Below are 23,068 nucleotides of genomic sequence, written 5' to 3'. Positions count from 1 at the left end.
CTTTCTATTCATTAAAGAATCCTGAAAAACATGTCACAGTTTCCACAAAACTATTAGGCAGCACAACAGTTTTCAACATAATAAGAATAAGAAATGTTTCAGTAATTAGAAATGTTTCTTGAGAACAAATCATCATATTAGAATGATTTCTGAAGGATCGTGTGACACTGAAGACTGAAATAATGGCTGCTGAAAACTCAGCTTTGCTATCACAGGAATAAATTACATTTGGAAAAAAAAATCAAACATTGAAAACATTAAACATTAAAAAATAATATTTCACAAGTATACTGTTTTACAGTATTTTTTAATCAAATTAATGCAGCCTTGATGAGTATAAATAACTTCCTTCAAAAACATTAAAATTGTATTAACCCTAATTTTTTTTATTATTTTTTATTTTTATTATTTTATTACAATAAAACAAACAACTGGGATTAACACAAATAAATATTTCAAATGAAGAAGTGCACTGACTTTTCTTCATTACTCAAATTATTTACCACTGATGAAAACTGATGCAATAATTTACTCAACTGTTGAAAATTCTGAATTAATCTTTAATAACTGTAATATTACAGACAGACATAGCTACAAATAATTTTTAAACTGCAGTCAGCATTGTGTAGAGCCACAGTTTAGCAGGCCCTGCTCCACCCTGACAACCAGCCACCACCCAAACTGTCCAGCCCACTCTCAGTCCTGTATGGCCCACCTTACATGTTAGAGCTGGAGCCGGGCCTGCAGTTGACTGATTTCAGGTCAGTGTGATGTTATTACGTAAGACATTCAGTTAAACAGCAAGACTGCACCACAGACAACAACCTGACCACACTAAAGACAATGAATAATAATAAAAATAAAAACAAGGTAAACCCTTCCTTCCAATAAAAGAGTGAGAGTAAACCAGACCCTCAGAGCACACAAGTATATCTATGAATGAATGCAGAACTATATGATTTTTTTGGCATTTATTAACATATGTAATAAATTATGTGTAAGATGTGTAAACGGGACAGGCAGTTGTGATACGATCAATCACAGTCTTGTTGAAATGATACAGAAAACCCATGTAACGTGCCTCTGATATACTTACATTTCATTTTACAGGAATGAAGGGGGTCTGTTGGTAAAACCCAAAATAAAGCAAATTTTGAGTTCATATCCAGTTCTTCACTCTTAAGTGAATCTTTTCAGGTTTCTGCATCCCTCTGCATGGGTCAGGCTCTGACCTTAATCATCCAAACAGTCTACCTTACTTCCTGAACTTTGCAGAGATTTTTAAATGCACTTCACGCAAGAAAATCTTCATTACGTCATTTTCAGCTTCCTGGGTTATTCTGGTTATCATATGACCTCCAGAACAATAACCATTTTCTGCAAGAAAAAACAAAGGTTTCGATTTATAGTTAAGTATAATAATTCCAATTCCATAACTCTTTTATTTTAAAAACAATTCCATAAAATGTCTACCATAAAACTAAAGTTGCTTGATGGTAAAAACAGCATCATGGGAGACTAGCCTCCTCAAATAAATGTGGCAAACAAGCTTTCAGAAAACAGAGATGGAATCAGAGAGCTCTTTCTTTACATGTAGTTTGATGGATATGTCGAGTACCCCATCCTCAGACTCCTTCCAGATTTCGATTTGCTGCAAAAAGACCAAAGCAATAAAGGAAAAATCATTCCAGAAAACATTAAACATATTTTGAGTAATGGCATATTTTGAGTTCCCAATTCGCAATTTACAGCTTACAGAATGAGAATCACACCGGAATAAAATAGATGCAGTTTCAATGATGAAAAACAGCCCATAACAAGCTGGGAAACTGCCGTTTAATATTTTTGTGGAAACCATCTATTTTCAGGATTCTAAGATGACTAAATGGTTCATTTGTAACAATGTGAAAGTCTTAAGTGTCACTTTTGATCAGTTTAATGCATCCTTGCTGAATAAAGTAATCATTTATTTTTAAAAAAAATGCCCACAAATCATAGCCCACCTGTGTCATACTGTGCGGCACCTCCTTCGGGAGACACTGTAAAAGTTTCTCTCTGATAGTGCTGATGCACACCTCCTCGGGACCCTGATCAGTCAGTACTTCACTGTGGTACTGCCACTGGCCAGGCTTTGCACAAATTAAGGATGAAAAGCACAGTGTTGGAGAAGATTTTTTTTATGTAAATGTCTTTCTTAGAATCTCAGATGCAGCCTCTAACCTTTAATGTTTCCACATATTCTCTGTCAACAGAACTTAACATGAATACGTCCTTAAAAAGTGGCCACCTCCTGCGGCTCTTCAGTGCCGTCAGCTCCTCTGGACTCAGCCTGTCTTTGTCCTGACCCTCTTCATGCTCTCAGAATGAGGTTCTTCAGTGTATCTGTTGTGGGGTTTGACTGCTGATTTCTGATGTGGTTTCTCTGCACCACGGATTCTGATCTTCTTACCATTCACCACCACCCCTTCTGTCAGCTGTGCTGTGATGTCTAGCAGAAGCGTTTTGTTCTTCAGCAGGTCTACCTGTGTGTTAAGAGCCAACTCTTTGCTTTATGATCTCTTTTATAGCTCCTCTAAGTGTACCAGCTGTAAATAATTTCATAGTGATATTCATTTCTGTGATAACAGTAGCAGCAAAACAGCCCCCTCTCTTTGTCAGATGAGAGATGGGATATGCAGAGAAAAAGAGATGGTAATTTCCTCCAAAAACCAATCCTGTGGTCGGCCTGGAACAGATCAATACACAATGACACAGCTAATACCTTACTGAGAACAAGGATAGCAGGGACATCTGGATTCAGGGCCAAACACTTCAGCACTTCATAGTCCAGCTTACTGCAGGCACATGAGTCATAATACAGTGGTTCACAGCCTTTTTGACTCCAAGCATCCCCTTTGGTCAAAACTATATTCAAAGGCTCTCCTATCTAAGCTGATATATATACATCTGGCACATCTGTTGTAATACAAATATTTAATACTTCAAAACTTAATGGGGCCCCCCTTAAAGTCTACTGAGGCCACTGCCCCCCTGGTTAAGAACATTATAAAACATACTACCATGGCACAATTATCACACAAACAAATGGATGCTGAACAGATTAAGAAATAAACAAGAAAAGAACAACTAAAACAAAGACTTTTTTTTTACTTACCTAGATCAGCTTCCTTTATTGACTCAAAAGGATCCACCAGCAGTGATTCCTCCAGGTGATGTCTGTTAAACAAATATAACAAAAAGTTTAATTAATCTGTATTTTTACCACACTCATGGTATTAGTTAAACCAATGTTGCTGTTTCAGGTTGGTTGAGATGTTCAAACAATCAAAACAATGTTGCCCTAGAGCCACCTTATTTACACTTTTCAGGGAAATCAACCTACAAATGGTTTACTTACAGCTGAATGTAAGGAACTGCTGTATTACATAGTCACCTTTTAGCCTTTATTGGTGTGGTGAGACCAGGGGTATCCAACAGTATGAGGAGTTGAGGAAATGCCATTCAAACATAGGATATTCCCTAAACAGACTAGACTTTTATTTGGATATTTCATACTTACGATTTGTGTGTCATCCTGTGTCAGGACACCAACAGCACGTGATCTTGTTGTGTGCACTTTCTCCGAATCAGCAAACAACTGTAAATGATCATTTGTGGTTACAGACACAAGTTCTTTTAGGGATAGTTCACACGAGAATTTACATTCTGTCATTACTTACTCATCCTAATTTTGTATCTCTGTGCAAATCTATTAGATTTTACTTGTGTACATTCAAACATGACATGTCCAAATTAAAGTCCCATGGAAGAAATAGTCATACGGGTTTGGAACAACATTGTAACTATTTACACAGCCTGTAATTTATAACATTTCTGGGTGATAGGGGAAAAAATGTTTCACCCTAAATTTTATTCCATATCTTCAGATGATATTACCTTTCGACCCAGCAGCTGATTGGTCAGTGTGGATTTCCCTGCATTAGGTGCACCCACTATTGTTACTTTAAGAGATTTGGCATTTTCAGGTTGATCAGGATCCTTTGGCATTAAGGAAAACTGATGACCTGAGAGCAGAATACATAAACACACAGACAAAACTGGTTAAACGAATAGGCTATAACATCATAAATATCCACGGAGATAAGATACAAAGACTGTTTTCGCCATGTTATCTCTTAAACAGCAGTCCCGAAGCCTCGAGAGGGGCTGGAGATGCTCTTACCGCTGTCTGATGGAACAGAGATGATGACAGAGACCCTCATCAAAAGAACAAAACCGCTCTCCCCTTCTGCAATATGTCCAGAAAAGCACCCGAGGACACCAAACTAGCCGGAGTACAGTTAAAGAGACATTTCCTTACTGTCTGTGGACCAAAAACTGAGCAACCTTTGAACAAGCAAAGGACAAGCGACAGGTAAAACAAGACATATGTTATGACTGATGTTGTTGTTTGATGTTCTGTGAGTTTGGTTTTATTTCTGGTGGCGAGGACAAACACAATCAGTTTGTAATCTAGCATGCCGACACGAGATACAAGGACTGTAAAGAGACTGAGTATAATCTATAATCTATAAATCGCCTGATAGATGCAGATCCAGTGGCGCGTGCTCTGGGGCTGCTGTCAGTTTGAGGATCGCTGAAAATCGCAAAGATCTGCGTAGAATCGTCTCGCAAAGCCGCAAGGTCATTGCTAAAACCCGTTTTCTCTACCCAAGTGGTTAATTTAAAAACGTTTCGCTTAGGTTAACCCTTGTACAAGGTTGTTCTCCTCTCCATGTTTGTTTACACATGTTTACAGGGCGCAGACATGTTGATTAAGTCGAGTGATGAATTACACACTACTGCCATCTGCTGCTCAGGCGCGGCCACGGAGGCGCCATAAATAAACGCCTAGTCTAGTCTAAATTAATACTTTAATATATTGGCAGCCTAATAAAATAAAAAATAAAAAAAACTAAGAACCTTTGTTATCATTTCATATAGTACATAAGGAAATACTATAGCGTACTATATGATGCCCTTTGAATATTTACTTTGAGAGTGAGAGAACTTCGAGTTCACTGGTCTAGACAGAGAGGCCTTCTGAATCAAAGGTTTGTGATGAAAAAAGTCTTTGAGGACCAGAGAGCTGAGAATATGATCCCTAAACAGAGCCGCTGAGACTATATGTATGTTGTTTTCATCCACTCAGGTAAAATCAGAGAGAACAGATGTGTTTTTCCATCTCCCATCAAAAGCTAGTCAATAGGAGTAGCACAGAGCGAAAAACGCTTCCACTGGGGAGAAGAGAGGATATCAGGTGGCTCACAATCTGTCAGCATATCGGCTTAGTGAAAACTCACTAAACACATTCAGGAAGCTCTTTGGTGCTAATTATGTACTATTATTCTCGCTTGGATAACTGGGATTTAACTACCATTTGTTATTGAGACAGTCATCATGAATTCTTCTGTCTATTTAAACAAGATGTCCAGTCGTTGCTCAAGAAATGCAGACATCACGATGCTACCCCATCATACTTCACTTTAGGATTTTTTGAGATGTGGGCAGGGTTACATTCACAAGACACCCATCATCTGTAATTTCATGGTCTCATGCAACCACAAAATCTTTTACCAGCTTACAACTAGGTCTATAGAACTTAGTGAACTCCATAGACTTATAGATGTGGTTTCACATCTTTTTGTGTAATAACTTGTGCGTGTGTGTGTTTACTACTGTGTGTGGGCACTTAGATGGGTTAAATACAGAGCACAAATTCCGAGTATCATACTTGGCCACACATCACTTCACTTTTGACGCATGCAATATACTACATATAGACTCTGAACTCTAGTACCTTTACAATGTTTGTTTGTTCATCTCTCTTTTTTCTGTTCTATCATAATTCTTGTTTGCATGAGCTTTCTGAGATGACCTTTTCTGGCAATTATCTGTGGAATTTTATGTGTCGTCCACTTCCTGGAAATTTAGCCCTAAATTCGAAGAAAGCTCTTTAGTCTTTATTTTCACTGTGGTCATATGAACATCTAAATATTCATCCCACTCTGTGGTTTTTATCTAGAAAAAAAAAACAGCTCTGCAGGGCCAAATATGTTATGTAAAATATAATGTCACATTACAATAATTCATTTGTGTTTCATAAATAAAATGCTGCAGATAAAAAAAACCCTCATTGTTAGATTTGTGAAAAAAGGGAAAGAAAAAAAAAAGTGATGTGACATACAGCCAAGTATGGTGACCCATACTCAGAATTTGTGCTCTGCATTTAACCCATCCAAAGTGCACACACACAGCAGTGAACACACACACACCGTGAACACACACCAGGAGCAGTGGGCAGCCATTTATGCTGCGGTGCCCGGGGAGCAGTTGGGGGTTCAGTGCATTGCTCAAGGGCACCTCAGTTGTGGTATTTCCGGCCCGAGACTCGAACCCACAACCTTAGGGTAAGGAGTCAAACTCTCTAACCATTAGGACATGATTAGGCCACGACTTCCCCATTTGTACATATGCAGGTTTTCTTCTTGGATGATATAAAAATAATTGCATGATTTTAAACATCTTGGCCCATTTTAAATAGCTCCAAAAAGAACTTGACTATTAAAAACTATTTCAGTTCTTGTGCCAATCTATATTCATGTGTAGGTTCTAATTTAAAAAGCTCAGAGTTAGGAGTGATAATAAAGAATCCCATATCAGCATAAAATGACACCCTCGTTCCAGGGTTGTTTGTGCTGCATGTGCTATTATTGTTTAGGAGCTGTGGATGCTGAATAACTGCTGTCATGTCAAATATTTCAGTAGGTCTCTCTTTGTCTTTTGCAGTGAAGACAGACAGATAAACACACACACACACACACACACACACACACACACACACACACACACACGGAGAGAAATGTCCCGCAGTTACAGCACAGCACTGCGACCTTTCTGCAGGCAAGGAGGAATGGCAAAGCTGCGGAGATGTTGAGTATACGAGGAGCTGGCTGAGCAGTGCATTACACGTGATTGCAGCACAGCACACAAAGCCATGCAGCTGAGGCGTCCTCTGTCACATCCTCATCAAAACGCTTTTGGGACGATCGTTTTAAAAAGCACCCAGAGGTCACATTTTGCAGCCATGATTGTAGCGGGGGAGAGAAAGTAAGAGGAGGAGGAAAAGTCATACTCTATCAGAATTTTGCAATCAATACAACTTGTCTGTGAAGTGGATCAATAATGCATCTCCTTTGAAACCATCAATCACTTTAGAGTTGGGCATAAAAAGCATAATTAGGACCACCGTTCCTTAAACATCCTGCTTTGACGTCTTTCAGGGTCAAAGACACCATTCTGCATCATTAACGTTGTATTATTGTGTGATGAAGCACACTGCTGAGCACTTCCCCTCAGCTGCCTAAGGCTCTGTGTGTCCAAAATCACTTTTTGTACTGGTCCAGGATCAGCCATCATAACCTTAATAATTCCAGGAAAAAAAGTCTGAAGCTGCACATTAGAAGCTTCAAGCTTCTAATTCATTATTCCCATGCACATAATGGCTTTATATTTTGAGAAAGCCTTGTGACCCTGATATGATTTCCCAGCATGATGAATGGCCTGGTCTGAACAAGTGTTTTCTTATTTCTCAATGGCAAAGATGAGAATAATTAGTCTTGATCACCACATAGTTCTGCCTGCTGTGAATCACACAATGCCTGGGTAATGATAATCGTGATGACAAGAGGATGTGCAGCATGAGAGACAGGTGGCAAACCATCAGTTTAAATACATGTCATTATTCATTCTATAAAATTCAATTTTATAACTGCAGCAGCCGTACAGTGTTTGATAGTGTCGCTGCTTGAAGGACCTCACAATAGAGTGTTCAAAAATGTATACAGACCAGAGAAGTATGGAAGGAGGGAAATTCAGTTGGTGGAGAGGAAGTGCTTAAAAACAACATAAAACACGAATACCAAGATGATCTGTTTATAATGTTATTTAGAATGTTTTATATATTTTTTAAATTGTGTGTTTGATTGGCTTGGCTGCTTTTATTTTTTATTTCCATATGTGAACTAGTGTAAGAGTAAGAAAAGTTACCTGTTTTTTATCTTACAGATAAATATACTTGTTCAGTAGTGAAGGAAAGGTCCAATATATATACTAGTACAAGTAGATCACAGAAGTATTCAAGAAAAAATGACAGAAGCATCAATATTAAACTGTCATAAAACCCTCCTGCTTTAGCACTGCTCTTCACACCTCATATTTGAAGAAGACTCATGTTAAGCTGTGGGAAAGTGGGAGTATAGAGAGATTATGAACAGCTATCATGAACAAGTCAAATATGCTTAGAAATATCAACAAATTATATTTCTTTACTTAAAACGTATTATTTTAAGGAAGCATTTGGGTGATAGGTGATTTTTGTGGTTGTTTATGTGATGTATTTTATGGGTTTACTTTATGTCTTGGATATTTATTTTTAAATTGTTTTTAGGTTTGTGAAATTGTTTGTAATACTTTATTTGTATTGTGTTTATCATGCCAATTTTATCTATCCTAATTTTGCTTATGTAAAGCGCTCTGAGAATTGACTTTTAAAAGCACTTTTTTTAAATTTTTAATTCTTTAGAGCTATTGACCTATGAAAAATATGGGAAAATATTTAAAATATCTAATATAGATGAGCCGATGATAATATTTTTTTATGGCTGATGTCAAAATTTTGCACTATTTTACCTAAATAAATAAGTGCTAAACAAAGAACTAAAACTAAAGTCAATATTTTTAAATGCTATACGTAAATTTAGACATCCTAACATTATGATGTACAGTGCTCAGTGGTAGAGCATTGCGTTAGCAGCGCAGAAGGTCATGGGTTCAATTCCCGGGGAACACATATACTGGTAAAAAAATAAAAATAAAAAATGTATAGCCTGAATGCATTGTAAGTCACTTTGGATAAAAGCATCTGCTAAATATAAAATATAAATATAAAAAAATATATATTCATTTGATATTAAAATGCAACAGTAGGAACAACAGCATATTGGCTGATATATATCCAATATTTATTATACCATTATATTACATATTGTCTAATATTGTCTGCTAATTAAATATTGGCTGAAAAAAAAACCTTGAATAAACAAGAAATATATTAGAGTTGAAGATGCTGGTGGGAACCTTAAATGAAGTAAAGTGTGAAGCAATGAGTCTGTTCAGCTTCAAAAGGATTTACAAGATAGTCTGAGTGTTTTAATCCAGTCTGAGGGATAACTTCCTGACTAGGTATAACTTTTATTTCTTCAATGCTAAGCTGTTTTAGGTGTCAGCATACAGGACATGAAGCAGGAGCGTGCATACGGAAAATGAGATGTGAAAAATATGATGGTTCGAGCATTATAAATGTCAAGTGACTGATGGGCTCCACTGTTGTTACTGAGCTGCTTTCCATAGTGCAGCGTGTATGGAGGATGTCAAGTACTATTGAAAGCATAGGACGAACAAAAATATACAGCGAGCGGAAAGTTTGATGTGTGGAGGCATGTGGGAATAGAAATGACAGGAGAAATATTTTGACAGGGCTTGTGTGGGATGGAGGCAGAGGCTCTATCGCCATCCATCTTCTGTAACAGGGAAATTGTTAGTGTTGAATACAGAAAATTTCTTGGCCCTCTATTATCAATGTGATAAATATAGCAGCAATGCTTCTGCGTAGATCCACTGAGATAAACTATTTAAGAAGCAGCTGTTCAAATTATTCATGATACGCACACGCGTGATATGCACAAATCTTATGAAGATTTGCATTTTCTAACACTATTAGCATAATGGAAATTATGGAGATACAGATCCCTCAGATCCTTCACTGGCATATAACATGGCTTAGTGGACTGAAGAGTGCTCTATAGAAAGGAAATGGGTATTTAGGGAGCATGAATATACAAAGAAAATCACCATCTCATCTTGTTTGCTTTTGAGAAATGAAGGTTCGTGCAAGTAGAAGGGTTAAATATAATTAATTTCATATAATATATTTTTAATGGCATATTTAAAGCATATATTTAAAGTGTATGTCTCTGTGTTATATATTTACACACATGTAAATATGTAATATATTATATATATTTACATATGACTTTTTAACTTTATTAATATATAAGATAAGAACCCAGCTAAATTCTGAGGCATAAAGGGTTAATTCTTTACATGGAGTGTATGAAATTGAAGAAGTCACGAGGTCATGAAGAAAGAGTAGAATTTACTGCATTTTAAAGGGGCAAGGTCAGGAAGGTGTGTGCTTAGGGCAGAAGTAGGGAACAAACTGGGATTAGTGCGTATCAGGTGGCTAGTGCATTTCAAGTTTAGGCTTGTCTGTCGAAATATGATTTTAATCGTTTTCCTTGTCCTTCGGGAATTCGCTGTAATTCATTTCATGTTTTACACCTAACAAGTTGTATGTTTGTATGCAGATGCGCATTAGACCGGTAGGTGGCGACAACATACACACTCCACTTGCGTTGCACAAGAAATCAACAAAAGAAGAAGAAGGCTTCCGGCAAAATGGCGAAGGAGGGTGATTGTTTTGTTTAGTCCTTGTAAATGTCAAGATTTCTTTAAATCCCACAGCTCTTTTCTCGCCGATAGGATGTGTAAACATTTGAACAGCAGTTTCGTTCGGTTCGAAGCATCAGCTTTTTTCCAGATCGACGTATTTTGTCAGATTATATACCCTGGGCTATTTTTGTCATATCAGCAGAGGATCCCAAAACGAAACTGTAGTCCTCTTCGTGTCATTTCGGTAGATTGTATGATGAGGTTTCCAGTGCGTCTGTCAAAACTACATAACGATGACTCAAGATAAAATAGCCTCAGTGTTTGATTACTGAATGACCACGCGCTGTGGATGCGCACGCACACTCCTGTGTGTCTGAGGCCACTTAACCTGTTTATACACTAATGTTATTTGATGAGACTGAGCTTGTATAATTACAATGAGATCATGACATTTTAAATGCATAATTTGCGCTAACAGGGTCCGAAAATGCTGTTGTTCCCCATCTCCCTGCTGTTGTTATGCTAAGAATGAGTTTGTGTGTTACTCTCTTTTTTTTTTTTTTATTCTGTGAAATTATTTATTCTATATAACCCATGGATTGGTTTACTGTAATGTATACATTCCATATTTGTTATGATTTTCTCCATATCATGTGGAAATAAATTGACAATGGATTGACTTTAATGATAGTATTGTCTACCAAAAGGTAGATCTGTTTACTGAGTAAGAGAGAATATGCCGTTTTTAAGGAAAAGTTTTCTTGTGTTAAAAATGATGCTTCTAGCAAATTACGAACTCTGTTTGGTTGTTTTTCTACCAGGAAATATCAGCCACAGCTTCCCTTACAGACAGACACGAACAATCAAGATAGATCTTTTATCTAATAAAATGTGTTCCTCCTTAAACAATGTGATTATCGTGATGTTTTTCAGGTTCTTATTTAGGATAGATGGTTCAACTTAATGGATAAACATACAAATACAAGACATCTTCTCTGTCTCCTGGAGTAAATTGAATAAACGATCAGCCAGAGGAGAATAATCTCACAAATGATATGCACTAAGTTGCACCAAGATATCACGGTTAGAGAATGATAAACTATGATCATCTCTGCAGTCACAGCAACATGAAATGCGAGGACATTAGATAAGGCTCTCGTGATAAATTCACAAGGAGTGTTTTTGCGAGGAATCCAGAAAGACACGATGCTGCTACAAGATTATTTAGATCTGAAGTTAAAATATGGCATAATCAGATTCAGGGAAGATGTGTGTGATTGGTTAGAGAAGAAAAACTCTCCAAAACTGCCTTTTGCAGAAATCATTATATTTGGACTACTGCTGACTGCGGAAGATTTTTGTAAATGATATATTTACATTTGTGTGCGAATGTATGTGGGTCTCCCCCATCTGTTCTGTCATACTGAATTGAATTTTGTACATATAAATAAAGAAAATGTTTGGACCGCAGCCATTGTCTGTGACGCGAGCGCTGTCGCGCATGCGCCGGAAGTTGCAGCCGCAGACAGCGACACTGATTCGGCAACGCAGAGCAACAACACTAGAAAAAAAAATCAAAACACAGTATCCAAATAATACTAATCCAGTACGATGTTCTGAACAATGTATAATACCACGATCCACGGAGAGTAAGTATAGCATTTGAATGATACTACCGCACGATTGCTTACTGTCCATCTGTTCCATCAAGCTTTAGGAAGCAACAAAGGAGTCAGCTCTCTATTTCATTTAGTGTGGAAGAGATGGCTACTTATGCACTTGGCCTTCTACTTTAGGCCAAAACACAAGATTTACGTCAGTGCTTATAGCAATAGTTAAATACACCGAAAATCCGCTTATGAGTTGTTCTAGAACAAGCAATGCATTTATTTGAGTGTTAATTTTTGGCTACTGCATGCTGAATTCCCATGAATGAATGAATGAATGGACATTTAGCTGCAATTTTAAGTGTGATGTGTTGTATTACATTAAGAGATGTGTTTTTATTTCCCTACAAATTACGTGCAATATTCTTGTTTTCTCAGAAATGTTAAGTATTTCTAATGCATAGGTTGCTTTTGGGGGATACTAAGGTGTTAAAAGGGATTTTGGATGGCAGACTGCAGACATCCTCTCGACAATATATATATATATGGTTATATATATATATATATATATATATATATATATATATATATATATATAATATATATATATATATATATATGGTTGTGACCTTTGCTGAATATCAAAGGCGTTGTCTCGAAATGTCACCGGGGATTTCTCCGCCGAGAAGCAGTGCGGTATTTGAAGCTGGGGCTTTTGACAGCCGACAGCAGATTGGCTGGTGGGTGGAAAGTTATAAAGTCGCATATCATTAGAGGGTTTATTATGATTTGTGAAGAATTGACTGTGATCCACATACATGCACGATTTTTGTGAACGACGCTTGACCATTTGGATAGTAATATACAGTTGCTCTGTCATAAATCCCAGCTGGAGTCTAGCCAGATGGAGTCGTTATGAATCTTTTGAGTGTAAAGAAATAACAGAAAATCACATGGTTTCATATAACATCACTGGCCACCCATGCAGCAAGTATAGTATGTGCTTCATTAAAACTGGAATTTATATCTAATGCGTTTCACTGATTGCACCTGCTTCACTAGAATACTCATTTTGTTTGCCTTGAATAGTGCTATCTGCAAGTTAAAACCCCTGGAACATGCTTCCTAAAGTGCACAATCTGCACCAAGATGTTTATAAATCAAGACGCTATGTTTTAGACTCGTAGATAAGAGCTGTTTCAGATGAAAGGGGTCGGCAAGGTAACAAAAGGGTTGACGTCATGCATCGCATCCGCCCTCATGACTTCCAACTCTGAGTCCCGCCCCTTCTTAATTTAAGAAACCGCCGCGATTGGTCGAACACTCTGCTAGACGCGTCCTAGTCTAACCGAGAGCCAATGGGAGGAAAGGTTCCGTGTTGATGTAAAAGAGTAGGCGGGGCTAATTGGCGGAGAAACCAGTGCGATAGACGCTCCTGCTCACTCTGCTGTAGGTGTCTCCGCGGTCGCGGTCTTGAATTGGCCACTTTCTGTCGCGGTCCAGGGGATCTCTAACCATGCATTTCGGTCTTGTGGATTGGTGCAAAATGATTTCATCGAATATCACCCGTAAATAACTGGATCCCGGGGTAAGATGAAAGCTTATGCGTGGTAGTAGACTTGCCGTATTTTATTCTTGACCATATGTTGTGATCTCCGACCGTGTTGCGTGTTTTCATCGGAGGATTTCATGCAGTCAGCAGACTCTTGGCAGCACTGAGCTCTTCCCATCTGTGTAACTGGCAAACAACATGAATCACTGGCATAAACATTCCTGCGTTGCATGCTCAGTAGATTGTTATTGAATGCAAAAGTTTAGCTAACATATTTTGAGCATGCCCACTGTAAAAAAATAAATAAACAAATAAATGCAATGTGAAGAATATCTAGAGCATCACTGGTTCTGAAACATTTGCTCTTAGTTTGTATGTTCGTGTGTGTGTGTGTGTGTGTTTGGACTCTTTCTATCCATTCTTAAAAGTGCAATTACCTGAGGCTAGAGAGTGTTTATTTGATTCACGGCTGCAGTATCTTGTGCTCACTCAGTTAAACCTGGAGCTTGACATTAGTTACCCACTGAGTGCAGTTTTATATCATTGCGCTGTCTTCTGTCTGCCCTACATTTTCCAAAGGCTGGATAATTAAATTTTAGCCTCCTATTTCCAGAGAAACACGGTCTCCTATTCTCAGTACAATTATCGAGCGTGGTGAAGGATCATTTTGACATCTGGGTGTAACGTTTCTCTTCTTCTATGAGGAGCCATTATGTGATTTGGCTTTTTGAATGGATGACGGGGGCAGTTGTTTCAAATATGCATGTCTTCTCATAAATAAATACATTTTCACTCATGCATTTGTCCTTTCTGCAGTCACAAAATCCACAGCTTTTTGTCAGAGTAATTAGTCTCTATTTGGATGATCCTTTTGTTCATTAATTAAACTGTATGCATATCATAGTGAATGCATTAATATTTAGTGACCTGCTTCGCTTGATGCTTTGGCTTTTTTTATTTACATGTGGTATACATGTGGTAACCAACCATTTTTGGTTTGATGTAAAAAGGAGTTGTTGAGAGATAAATAAAGTACAGCATGATGCATTCAAATCAATCTTGTAAAAAGGAATATCAGCACTGCTGTTTTACCTGCGTCAAATTTTCACATTTTCATGAGAGATAAATAAAGTACAGCATGATGCATTCAAATTTTCAGATTTTCCTACCAGTGTCTTAAAAATTAAAACAATTATTTGTTTGTTCACTAAATTCAGTTACTAATGCAATAAATGTATCTGTCATTTTGATAGCCATCAATTATTTGTTTCATAGGACACTTAATATGTGACAGAAACTATGCTGATTTTGATTCTGAAAGTGCAAACACCTTACAAATGGGATCTAATTGCAGAGGGTTGTATTGTACATAGACACTTGACTCAAACCTTAAGAATGGTGACAATCAACTAATGTAAAAAGATGAGCTCTTAACATCACAACAGCAAAAAAACTAACAATAACAAATAACTAGCAATCGAAACAATAATCCCGTAACAGTAACCATATAATATATTCATGCTGCAATGCATGCTGGGAATTCACGAACCCTTGGCATTTTAGCAGGATTGTTCAATTTGAAGTTCTTTGTTCAGACAACTTAGTTTGACTAGTTTGGACAACATTGGGGGGAATTCTGTGGGCCTAGATTTTTTATGTTGTCTGAAGTACCTTAATTCACAAATCTTAGTATTCATTAATCATAAGTCTCGTAAACTTGAAAATATGTAGTTGGCTTTTTATTAGATTTTTTTTACAGTGAATCTTTGCTCAGGTGATATTGCTTAAATGTCATGTCATTATCAATTGTGTAGTAAGTAACCTCTGCTATTGGAATAACCATGTGGTCACGATGTTCAAATATCTCCAGGTGCTTAGTTTTGCAACTCATGGCAACCTGCTAATGCATTTGATAATTAACACATTCCTCTATGAGTGTGCGTGGAGGGCTTATGGCTGCATTCTCCTCTTTAAGTGGTTTATGTTTAACTGACCTGCCTAAGTTTGGAAGAGGTAGAGAGGGAAACAGTGCTTGACTTTAATGTTTACCATTAATAGTAAAATAGAATCAGTCATTATAGAGGAAATTCTAAATGTGGTATCCTGTTTTTTTTTTTATGAATACCATAAATTTATCTCATTCCAGAAAGAGACATGCCTTTTCGCTTTTGTTCAGCTGGAGAGAGATAATGAACATTTCTGGCCATGTGATTATCACTGACTGTATGTTTTATTAAATAGCTTTATGGTATACATGGTCACTAAGTTGTATGTGAATTTATTTATTAATTTTTTCTGGCTTCTGGTTCATGTCACTTGCTTGTGAGGCTCAGTGTCATGTTGTAAATGCTGATAATAATTGCTGTGAGAGACAGACAATCATGTGATTTTGAAGAACAGTTGAATGAGGTCCAAGAAGACATATTTCTCAGCTGAAGGATGAGCAATCACAGCTTGTGAGTCAGCAGATGACAAATTACAGCGTAAGTGATAGAAAGGAACCCAAGTGGCAGTAGTGAAGAAGATCGAGATGGTGAGAACTTATGGGCTGTGTGTTCATCTGAACCTGAAAAACTTTATTTACTTAAAAAATCTAATTCATCATTCAGACATTTTTTACTTAAAACTGTTTTTACTTAAAACATAAAAATCTAATGAAGTCAAAAGCTCATTCAGTTTGTAAACATCCTTTATCCACATTTTTTACTTAAAACTGTTTTTACTTAAAACATCCTTTATCCATAATATTGATTTCTCCAGTACATTTGTAAAAATTTCTAGTTTATTTCTCCATGTGAAGAGTAAATTTTCAGCAAATTTTAACTTTTCCTTTAATGCATTGACCTGGTGCAGTTATGCTCATCTTATTACAGGGAATTTTCAAACATGCAGAAAGTTTGTTTCCTCAGAACTAATCTGAGCTTTTCGTGTTTCTCAAAAATCCATTTCGATAGTTGATGCTTTTAAAAAAAAACATCTAAATGACTGCAAAAATTGTTTCCATGTGTAAACCAAATGACAGTGACTTTTTTAACTTTGTTCTTAATGTTTCTCTACCTGTTTGGATTATATTAAATATTTCATTTAGCTTGCAAGACAGCCAGATTGAGCTGGCCTCTCAAAGCGTGCACATCCAGCCTGCGTATGTTTGTGGAGTGCATGCACATTTACACAGCTGTTTTCCACTGCACGTCAGATGGAGAAAAATGCATGTACGCAGGTCTCTTTCCCCACCTATTGAGAGTGAGAGTTAAACACCCAGCTGTTAAACCAGGCCACACACACACACACACTCTTTTTCAGTTCTCAACATCTTTAGTTACACTAGAGCCATAAAGCGTCACTGCAGTCTCTCTCCTGTGCCTGCCCTTTATATCACTTCAAACAGACTAGATCTCTCTTTTTCTGCACCCTAAAGCAAGTAGCGGTGACCTGACTCATAAAATCCCTTTGTGTGAGGGTAAACTGCAGGTCTGAAGGGATCAGCTAAAGAGAATCAGATAAGCCTGTTAGATGAGATCGAGGAGCCTGATGTCATTGAGGCCAATTGGGTCGTATGCTTTTACTGGACAGGGTTGGGTTGTCTTACAGGCCCTCAGTGATTGGTATGTCTACCAGTTTTCCGTTTTGTTTACGAATGAACTGTGTTTGTTGTCTAGTTGAAGGTAAATAAAGCATTTCAAGAGATTTGTACAGGGGTTTATGCAACTGTTAACTGCATGTGTGGTAGTGTTTGTGCATTTTGCCAAGCTAGCAGTAAAGTTTATTTTTTATTTAGTACGTTTAAGTAAGTCTAAAGCATTTTTATTAATCAGCCCAGAGGACAAGAGGTCATCGATCTCGAAAAGGGAACCACTTTTATATTCTGCTTTCCAAAAGACTAATCAATATGTGGAAAAGTGGCATAACTGCACTCAGTTCAGCACTAAAATTACTGCAGTCATGCTTGAAACAGGACTTGCAGGAAATGAAGTGATTGATGAGGTTATGCTGGAACTGATAGCTTTGAACCATCCATATGCAAACCTCAAGCGTTTTTTAAATGGTTATGGTGTCGTGCATTTAAAAAGCAGTAAACCATCTTAAAAATATGTTTGCATTGCTCATCGGCTCTTTTGTAATGTATTCTTTAGTTTAAGCAGTTTAACTTTTCTCACTTGGATAAAAAGAATTCCTCATTTTCAGTTGTAGTATATACAAAAAAGTTCATTAGCAACGCATATGCAGTCAGAGGTTTGCTGAAGATAAACACATTTTTTCAGAGAAGTGGGTAACAAGTTTTAAAGTGTATAATGACCAAATATTTAGGCACCATTCAAAAAGTATTTGCTCAACCAGGAAGATCAGATAGCATCTGTTATCTGTTAAGGGCATCAGAAAGTCATGGGGTGTGACACTACTCAATCAAAATGCAGGATGATAATGTTTTTGTCATTTTTTTGGATTGTAAACATTGTCATGTGGCAGTAAGAATGCTGCAGGGATGAACAGTGAATTAATGCATTGAAACCGAACTGCAGTAAACATGAATGAAACAGAATGTTGTAAATTATTGCTAAGCATATTTCATGTCACAATGCATGATACATTTTTTATATTATCATCAGTCAAAATGCTTTTGTTTGAATTAATCCAATTAAAGTTTAAAGATTAAAATAACAGAGTTCTCACTCATAAAAATCATAAAAATAAATATTAGAATAATTAAGGTACATAATCAGAAGCTTCATTTCAGTAGATCAGTAGTCACACTGTCACACTATGACAGTCTCAGTATAATATGTTAAAACATTAAACTGAAATTTCACTAATCAAATATCTTTACATGTAGACTACAGACTGTATCTACAGATTTCCATTACTTGTTCTCTAGAATAAAACAGGAAATTCTTAAATGTCAACTGCCGAAATATTCAGGCCTGTTGGCTACATTGAGACACGAGACAAACACAGCCTGCCTCCCTTATAGCGTGGAAGCAGAGTTACTATGGTACGTGTAAAAAGGAAGTGGGTGCATGCGTGTGCTAGAGTCATATGGGCAGTATAATGACACCTATTCTACAACAGGGATTAGATCAGTATTTTGGTGTGTATGTGTGTCTCATGCTGTAGAACAGGAACGTGTTTATCCCCCCTGTCTGTGCATCTGTCTGTAAGTTGAGCAGTAGGGCAGCAGTCATCTGCTCTTATCTGTTTACAGCTCTAGATAAGACCTCTGGAACGGGATATCTGACCCTCCCTTCTGTCTCTGCCCTGCTGCATAATGAGGGTTTGCTTGGCAAATTGCATATCTGTCCAGTGTAATCTGAAAAGATGCCATTAGTATGGCAGTGCTCTCATCTCCTGCTTGGGTGCCAGGGAGGCCTGTTGCGTGTTGGCACCTCTGAGGTCATGCAACACTGAGCTGTAGTCGTGAAGAGAGGAAAGTGTGATCTGCCTCCAACTGCAGGAGGCAGGAGGCAGGGGGCAGAATCATGTGATGGAGAAGTCAATTTCGAACTCAGAAGTGCCTCAAATGTGAGTTTTGAAGTTCAAGTGTTTGTTCTACACAAAGAGACTGATTTGTAGTTCTCTGGGTTTTCATACATTTGAGGCATTTGAATGTTTTGTTGACTGTCATTTTGACATGCTTCTTCATCTTCATCCTTCCTTTGCCAATCATGCTGATTTGCATGCACACACTTCTTTAATGAGAGACAGACAGATTGACACATCTGGCATATTTTTTGCAGTTGTTTTGGACGGGAGCTGTAATTTATGGTTTTCTGTGTTTGTCATTTTCCCATTTTAATGTATTGCACTCTCTGCAGAAAACACATGGATCTTTGTCTATGTGTGTGTGTTTCATCTGTGTTCTTTTGTGTGTGTTATTGAGACAGGAATGATAAATTGTAAAGTCGTAATACGCTGAGATGACAGGATGATGGGATAGTTGATTCCTCCTGGAACAGAGAACAATATGGTGAAACATCAAAAGGTTAATGTCAGGTTACATGGAGCAGGTTGAGTCAGCTGACAGTCAGAGAGATACAGAGGCGGGGAGGGGGTGTGTTGTGGATATTTGGCATGTCTGTTAAATTTGATCATGCCAGCCTCTGCTTTGTCTCTCATAAAAGCACTTTGATGAATGTTCTTTGCCACAGGCGAGCACTTACTCTCAGCTCTTGCCATTGGTTGCCTTTTTATCAGAGGCCGTCCCCATTGGCTGTTAAAATTCTACACTTTTTGTGTAAATCATAAAAGTTAATGTGATATCTTTATTAATGCATTTTCCAGATTTTTAATTAGTACTCAGAACCAGATGGAATGTTTATAAAGTCATTTTCACTTTTTGTGTGGTGAAGTGGAGCACAAAATGAGCAAAATATCATAATATGGCGGTAGTTGTTTCTGCTACCAATGAATCTAGATCTGTCTCTGTCAGAAGGAGATGCATTAACGATAACACTAGTGTGCGGTTTATGGAGGCTATATCTCTAACACCAAGCATTTCTGCAGACTCTGTTGATATTCTCCTTGATTCCTTTAACTCAAAAGTTAAGAATGATGATATTGCTCCAATAATAATCAGTAAGAAAACAAACAGACAGAAATCAGTTTGGAGAAGATCAACAGCAGTTCAGGCTATGAAAAGACAATGTAGAAAAGCCGAGCGGACGTGGCGGAAGACGAAACTTGAAATTCACTATAGCATTTATATAAAGACAGCCTTCATGCTTTTAATGTGAAACTAGCCACAGCTAGGACAGAATTTCTTCTCAAACCTTATAAACAGTAACTTAAACAACACTCGTACTCTTTTTTTTGCCACTGTTGAGAGACTGACAACCCCCCAAGTCAGATTCCCAGTGAAATGCTCTCAGTTACCAAATGCAATGAGTTTGCTTCCTTCTTTTCTGAGAAGATCATTAATATCAGGAAGGCAATTAGCACATCCTCAAGTAATGCAGAGGTCAGACAGATCTGGACGCAATATCAAAAAGATACTATTCTATTTTTGAAGCAATTGATAGCAAAATTTTGGAAGAAATAGTGCAGCACCTAAAATCGTCAACCTGCGATCTTGACACAAGATTCCCACATCTTTTTTTCAAAAGTTTGCTTAAACTGTTTAGAAGCAGATCTCTTAGAAGTGGTGAACGCCTCACTTCTTTTCTGGGACATTTCCAAACTCCCCTGAAAAACTGCAGTTGTAAAGCCCCTCCTGAAAAAGAGCAATCTTGATAACACCCATTCTGAGCAATTATAGACCAATATCTAATCTTCCTTTTATAGGCAAAATTATAGAAAAGGTAGTTTTTAATCAGCTGAACAAATACTTAAACTCAAGAATGGATACCTGGACAATTTTCAATCTGGGTTTCGACTGCATCACAGCACAGAGACAGCGCTCATTAAGATAATAAATGATATTCGCTTAAATTCTGACTCTGTGCAAAATATCAGTGCTGTATTGCTAGATCTCAGTGCTGCGTTGTTGACACTGTCGATCATGCAACATACTACAGAGAGACTGGAAAACTGGGTCGGGCTTTCATGGTACTCAAATGGTTCAGGTCATACTTAGAAGGGAGAGGTTATTATGTGAGTCTAGGAGAGCATAGTCTAAGTGGACGTCCCATGACATGCGGAGTCCCACAAGGCTCAATTCTGGCACCGCTCTTGTTTAGCCTGTATATGCTCCCACTAAGTCAGATAATGAGAAAGAACCAAATTGCCTATCACAGCTATGCTGATGATACCCAGATTTACCTACCTTATCGCCAAAGGACTACAGCCCCATTGACATTACTTCTGCCAATGTATTGATGAAATTAATAGTTGGATGTGCCCAGAACTTTCTTCAGTTAAACAAGGAAAAAACTTGTTATTTGCATTTGGAAACAAAGATGAAGTTTTCAAGGTGAATGCATACCTTGACTCAAAGGGGACAAACAACTAAAAATCAAGTCAGGAATCTTGGTGTGATTCTGGAGACAGACCTTAGTTTTCAGTAGGTCATGTCAAAGCAGTAACTAAATCAGCATACTATCATCTAAAAAACATTGCAAGAATTAGATGTTTTGTTCCAGTCAAGACTTAGAGAAAATTGTTCATGCCTTTATCACCAGCAGGGTGGACTATTGTAATGGTCTCCTCACCGGCCTTCCCAAAAAGACCATTAGACAGCTGCAGCTCATCCAGAACGCTGCTGCCAGAATTCTGACTAGAACCAGAAAAATATGAGCATATCACACCAGTCCTCAGGTCCTTACACTGTGCTTCCAGTTACATTTAGGATTGATTTTAAAGTACTTTTTACCTCGTTTATAAATCACTCAATGACCTAGGACCAAAATATATTGCAGATATGTTCACTGAATATAAACCTAACAGACCACCTCAGATCATTAGGATCGAGTCAGTTAGAAATACCAAGGGTTCACACAAAACAAGGGGAGTCCGTTTAGTTACTATGCCGCCCGCAGTTGGAATCAGCTGAGAAGAGATCAGATGTGCTAAAAAATTAGTTGAATGAGCAATGTGCGATGTCCGAATTGATTGCACTGTATTATTTGTTGAATGAGCAATGTGCGATGTCCGAATTGATTGCACTGTATTTTACATATTCACTATATTCTATGTAAAATCATTTTCTATTTTTAACTGTTTTAAATTCATTCATTTTAAATACGTCAATTTGTAAATCATTTCCAATGTTTTTAAAATTCACCTTTTTATGTTTTAAAAATTGCTTGTTTTATTTTTGGTTATTATGTTTCTTCATGATTATTTTACCTTCTTTTATGTAAAGCACTTTGAATTACCATTGTGTACGAAATGTGCTATATAAATAAACTTGCCTTGCCTTGCCTTGCCTTGCCTTATATCACTGTAATGTATGCTATATTACAACATAGTTATGGTCTTTTGTTTTGCATTTATTCATTTAGCAGAGGCTTTTATCCAAAGCCATTCCTCATTTTACATTCAAATTTTTAATTTAACTTGATGTATGGAAACCAAAAGATAAGATTATTCATAAAAGTTTGGCGTCAGTACAAAAACATCTTCAAATTATGTAACATATTATGTAAAAACAAAAAGTAAAGTGTGGGGAAAGTTGCAAATCTTATTGCAGAGGTGTGCGTTTCTCATGTTTTGATACCTACACATTAGTTTACTTTCATTATTATAAAGAGTAACTGAATGTATTAACTACACAAGAATATTAGATGAATTGCAACTTGCTAAACTATTTAGTTATTTAATTTGCTAGTTTCATTTCGTATGTCGATCCAGGCTGTGTAAATTTTTTTTGCCTAAGATGTCAAAACCAAGGTACGAGATACCAACATTTTGGTATTGATCCAGCCCT

The 23,068-nt window shown here is 37.3% G+C and overlaps 2 protein-coding genes and 1 pseudogene across 4 annotated transcripts in view; 1 reads left to right on the top strand and 2 right to left on the bottom strand.

The window, feature by feature from the left end:
* Positions 1–537: 537 nt before the first annotated feature.
* On the bottom strand, positions 538–3,062 carry LOC109082391 (annotated as a pseudogene).
* Positions 2,462–4,837, bottom strand: LOC122145149 (GTPase Era, mitochondrial-like). Of its 2 annotated transcripts, none has more exons than XM_042757367.1 (5): positions 4,223–4,837; positions 3,937–4,064; positions 3,560–3,637; positions 3,155–3,216; positions 2,462–2,834 (listed from the first exon to the last, which is right to left on the bottom strand). In XM_042757367.1, the coding sequence occupies exons 1-4, from the start codon at positions 4,260–4,262 to the stop codon at positions 3,178–3,180; spliced, it is 285 nt and encodes a 94-aa protein (XP_042613301.1). In that variant the 5' UTR covers positions 4,263–4,837; the 3' UTR covers positions 2,462–2,834; positions 3,155–3,177. The 2 variants fall into 2 exon arrangements, with proteins under 2 accessions (XP_042613301.1, XP_042613300.1); XM_042757366.1 differs by having other exon boundaries at positions 2,522–2,725.
* A 7,047-nt stretch (positions 4,838–11,884) lies between these two features.
* LOC109084585 (protein FAM222B-like) overlaps positions 11,885–23,068 on the top strand; it is a 47,617-nt gene continuing 36,433 nt past the window's right edge. The window contains exon 1 of one of the 2 annotated variants that reach the window (XM_042757346.1): positions 11,885–12,200. The gene's annotated coding sequence lies outside the window, so the exon portion shown is untranslated. Of the gene's footprint in view, positions 12,201–12,854; positions 13,747–23,068 lie in introns of those variants that run through there. The other variant, XM_042757345.1, reaches the window with a different exon arrangement.

The sequence above is a fragment of the Cyprinus carpio genome, chromosome A5 (assembly GCF_018340385.1).
Source record: "Cyprinus carpio isolate SPL01 chromosome A5, ASM1834038v1, whole genome shotgun sequence".
NCBI lineage: Eukaryota > Metazoa > Chordata > Actinopteri > Cypriniformes > Cyprinidae > Cyprinus > Cyprinus carpio.
The sequence above is the reverse complement of the archived record's forward strand: the minus strand, read 5'-3'. Positions and strand labels throughout refer to the sequence as shown.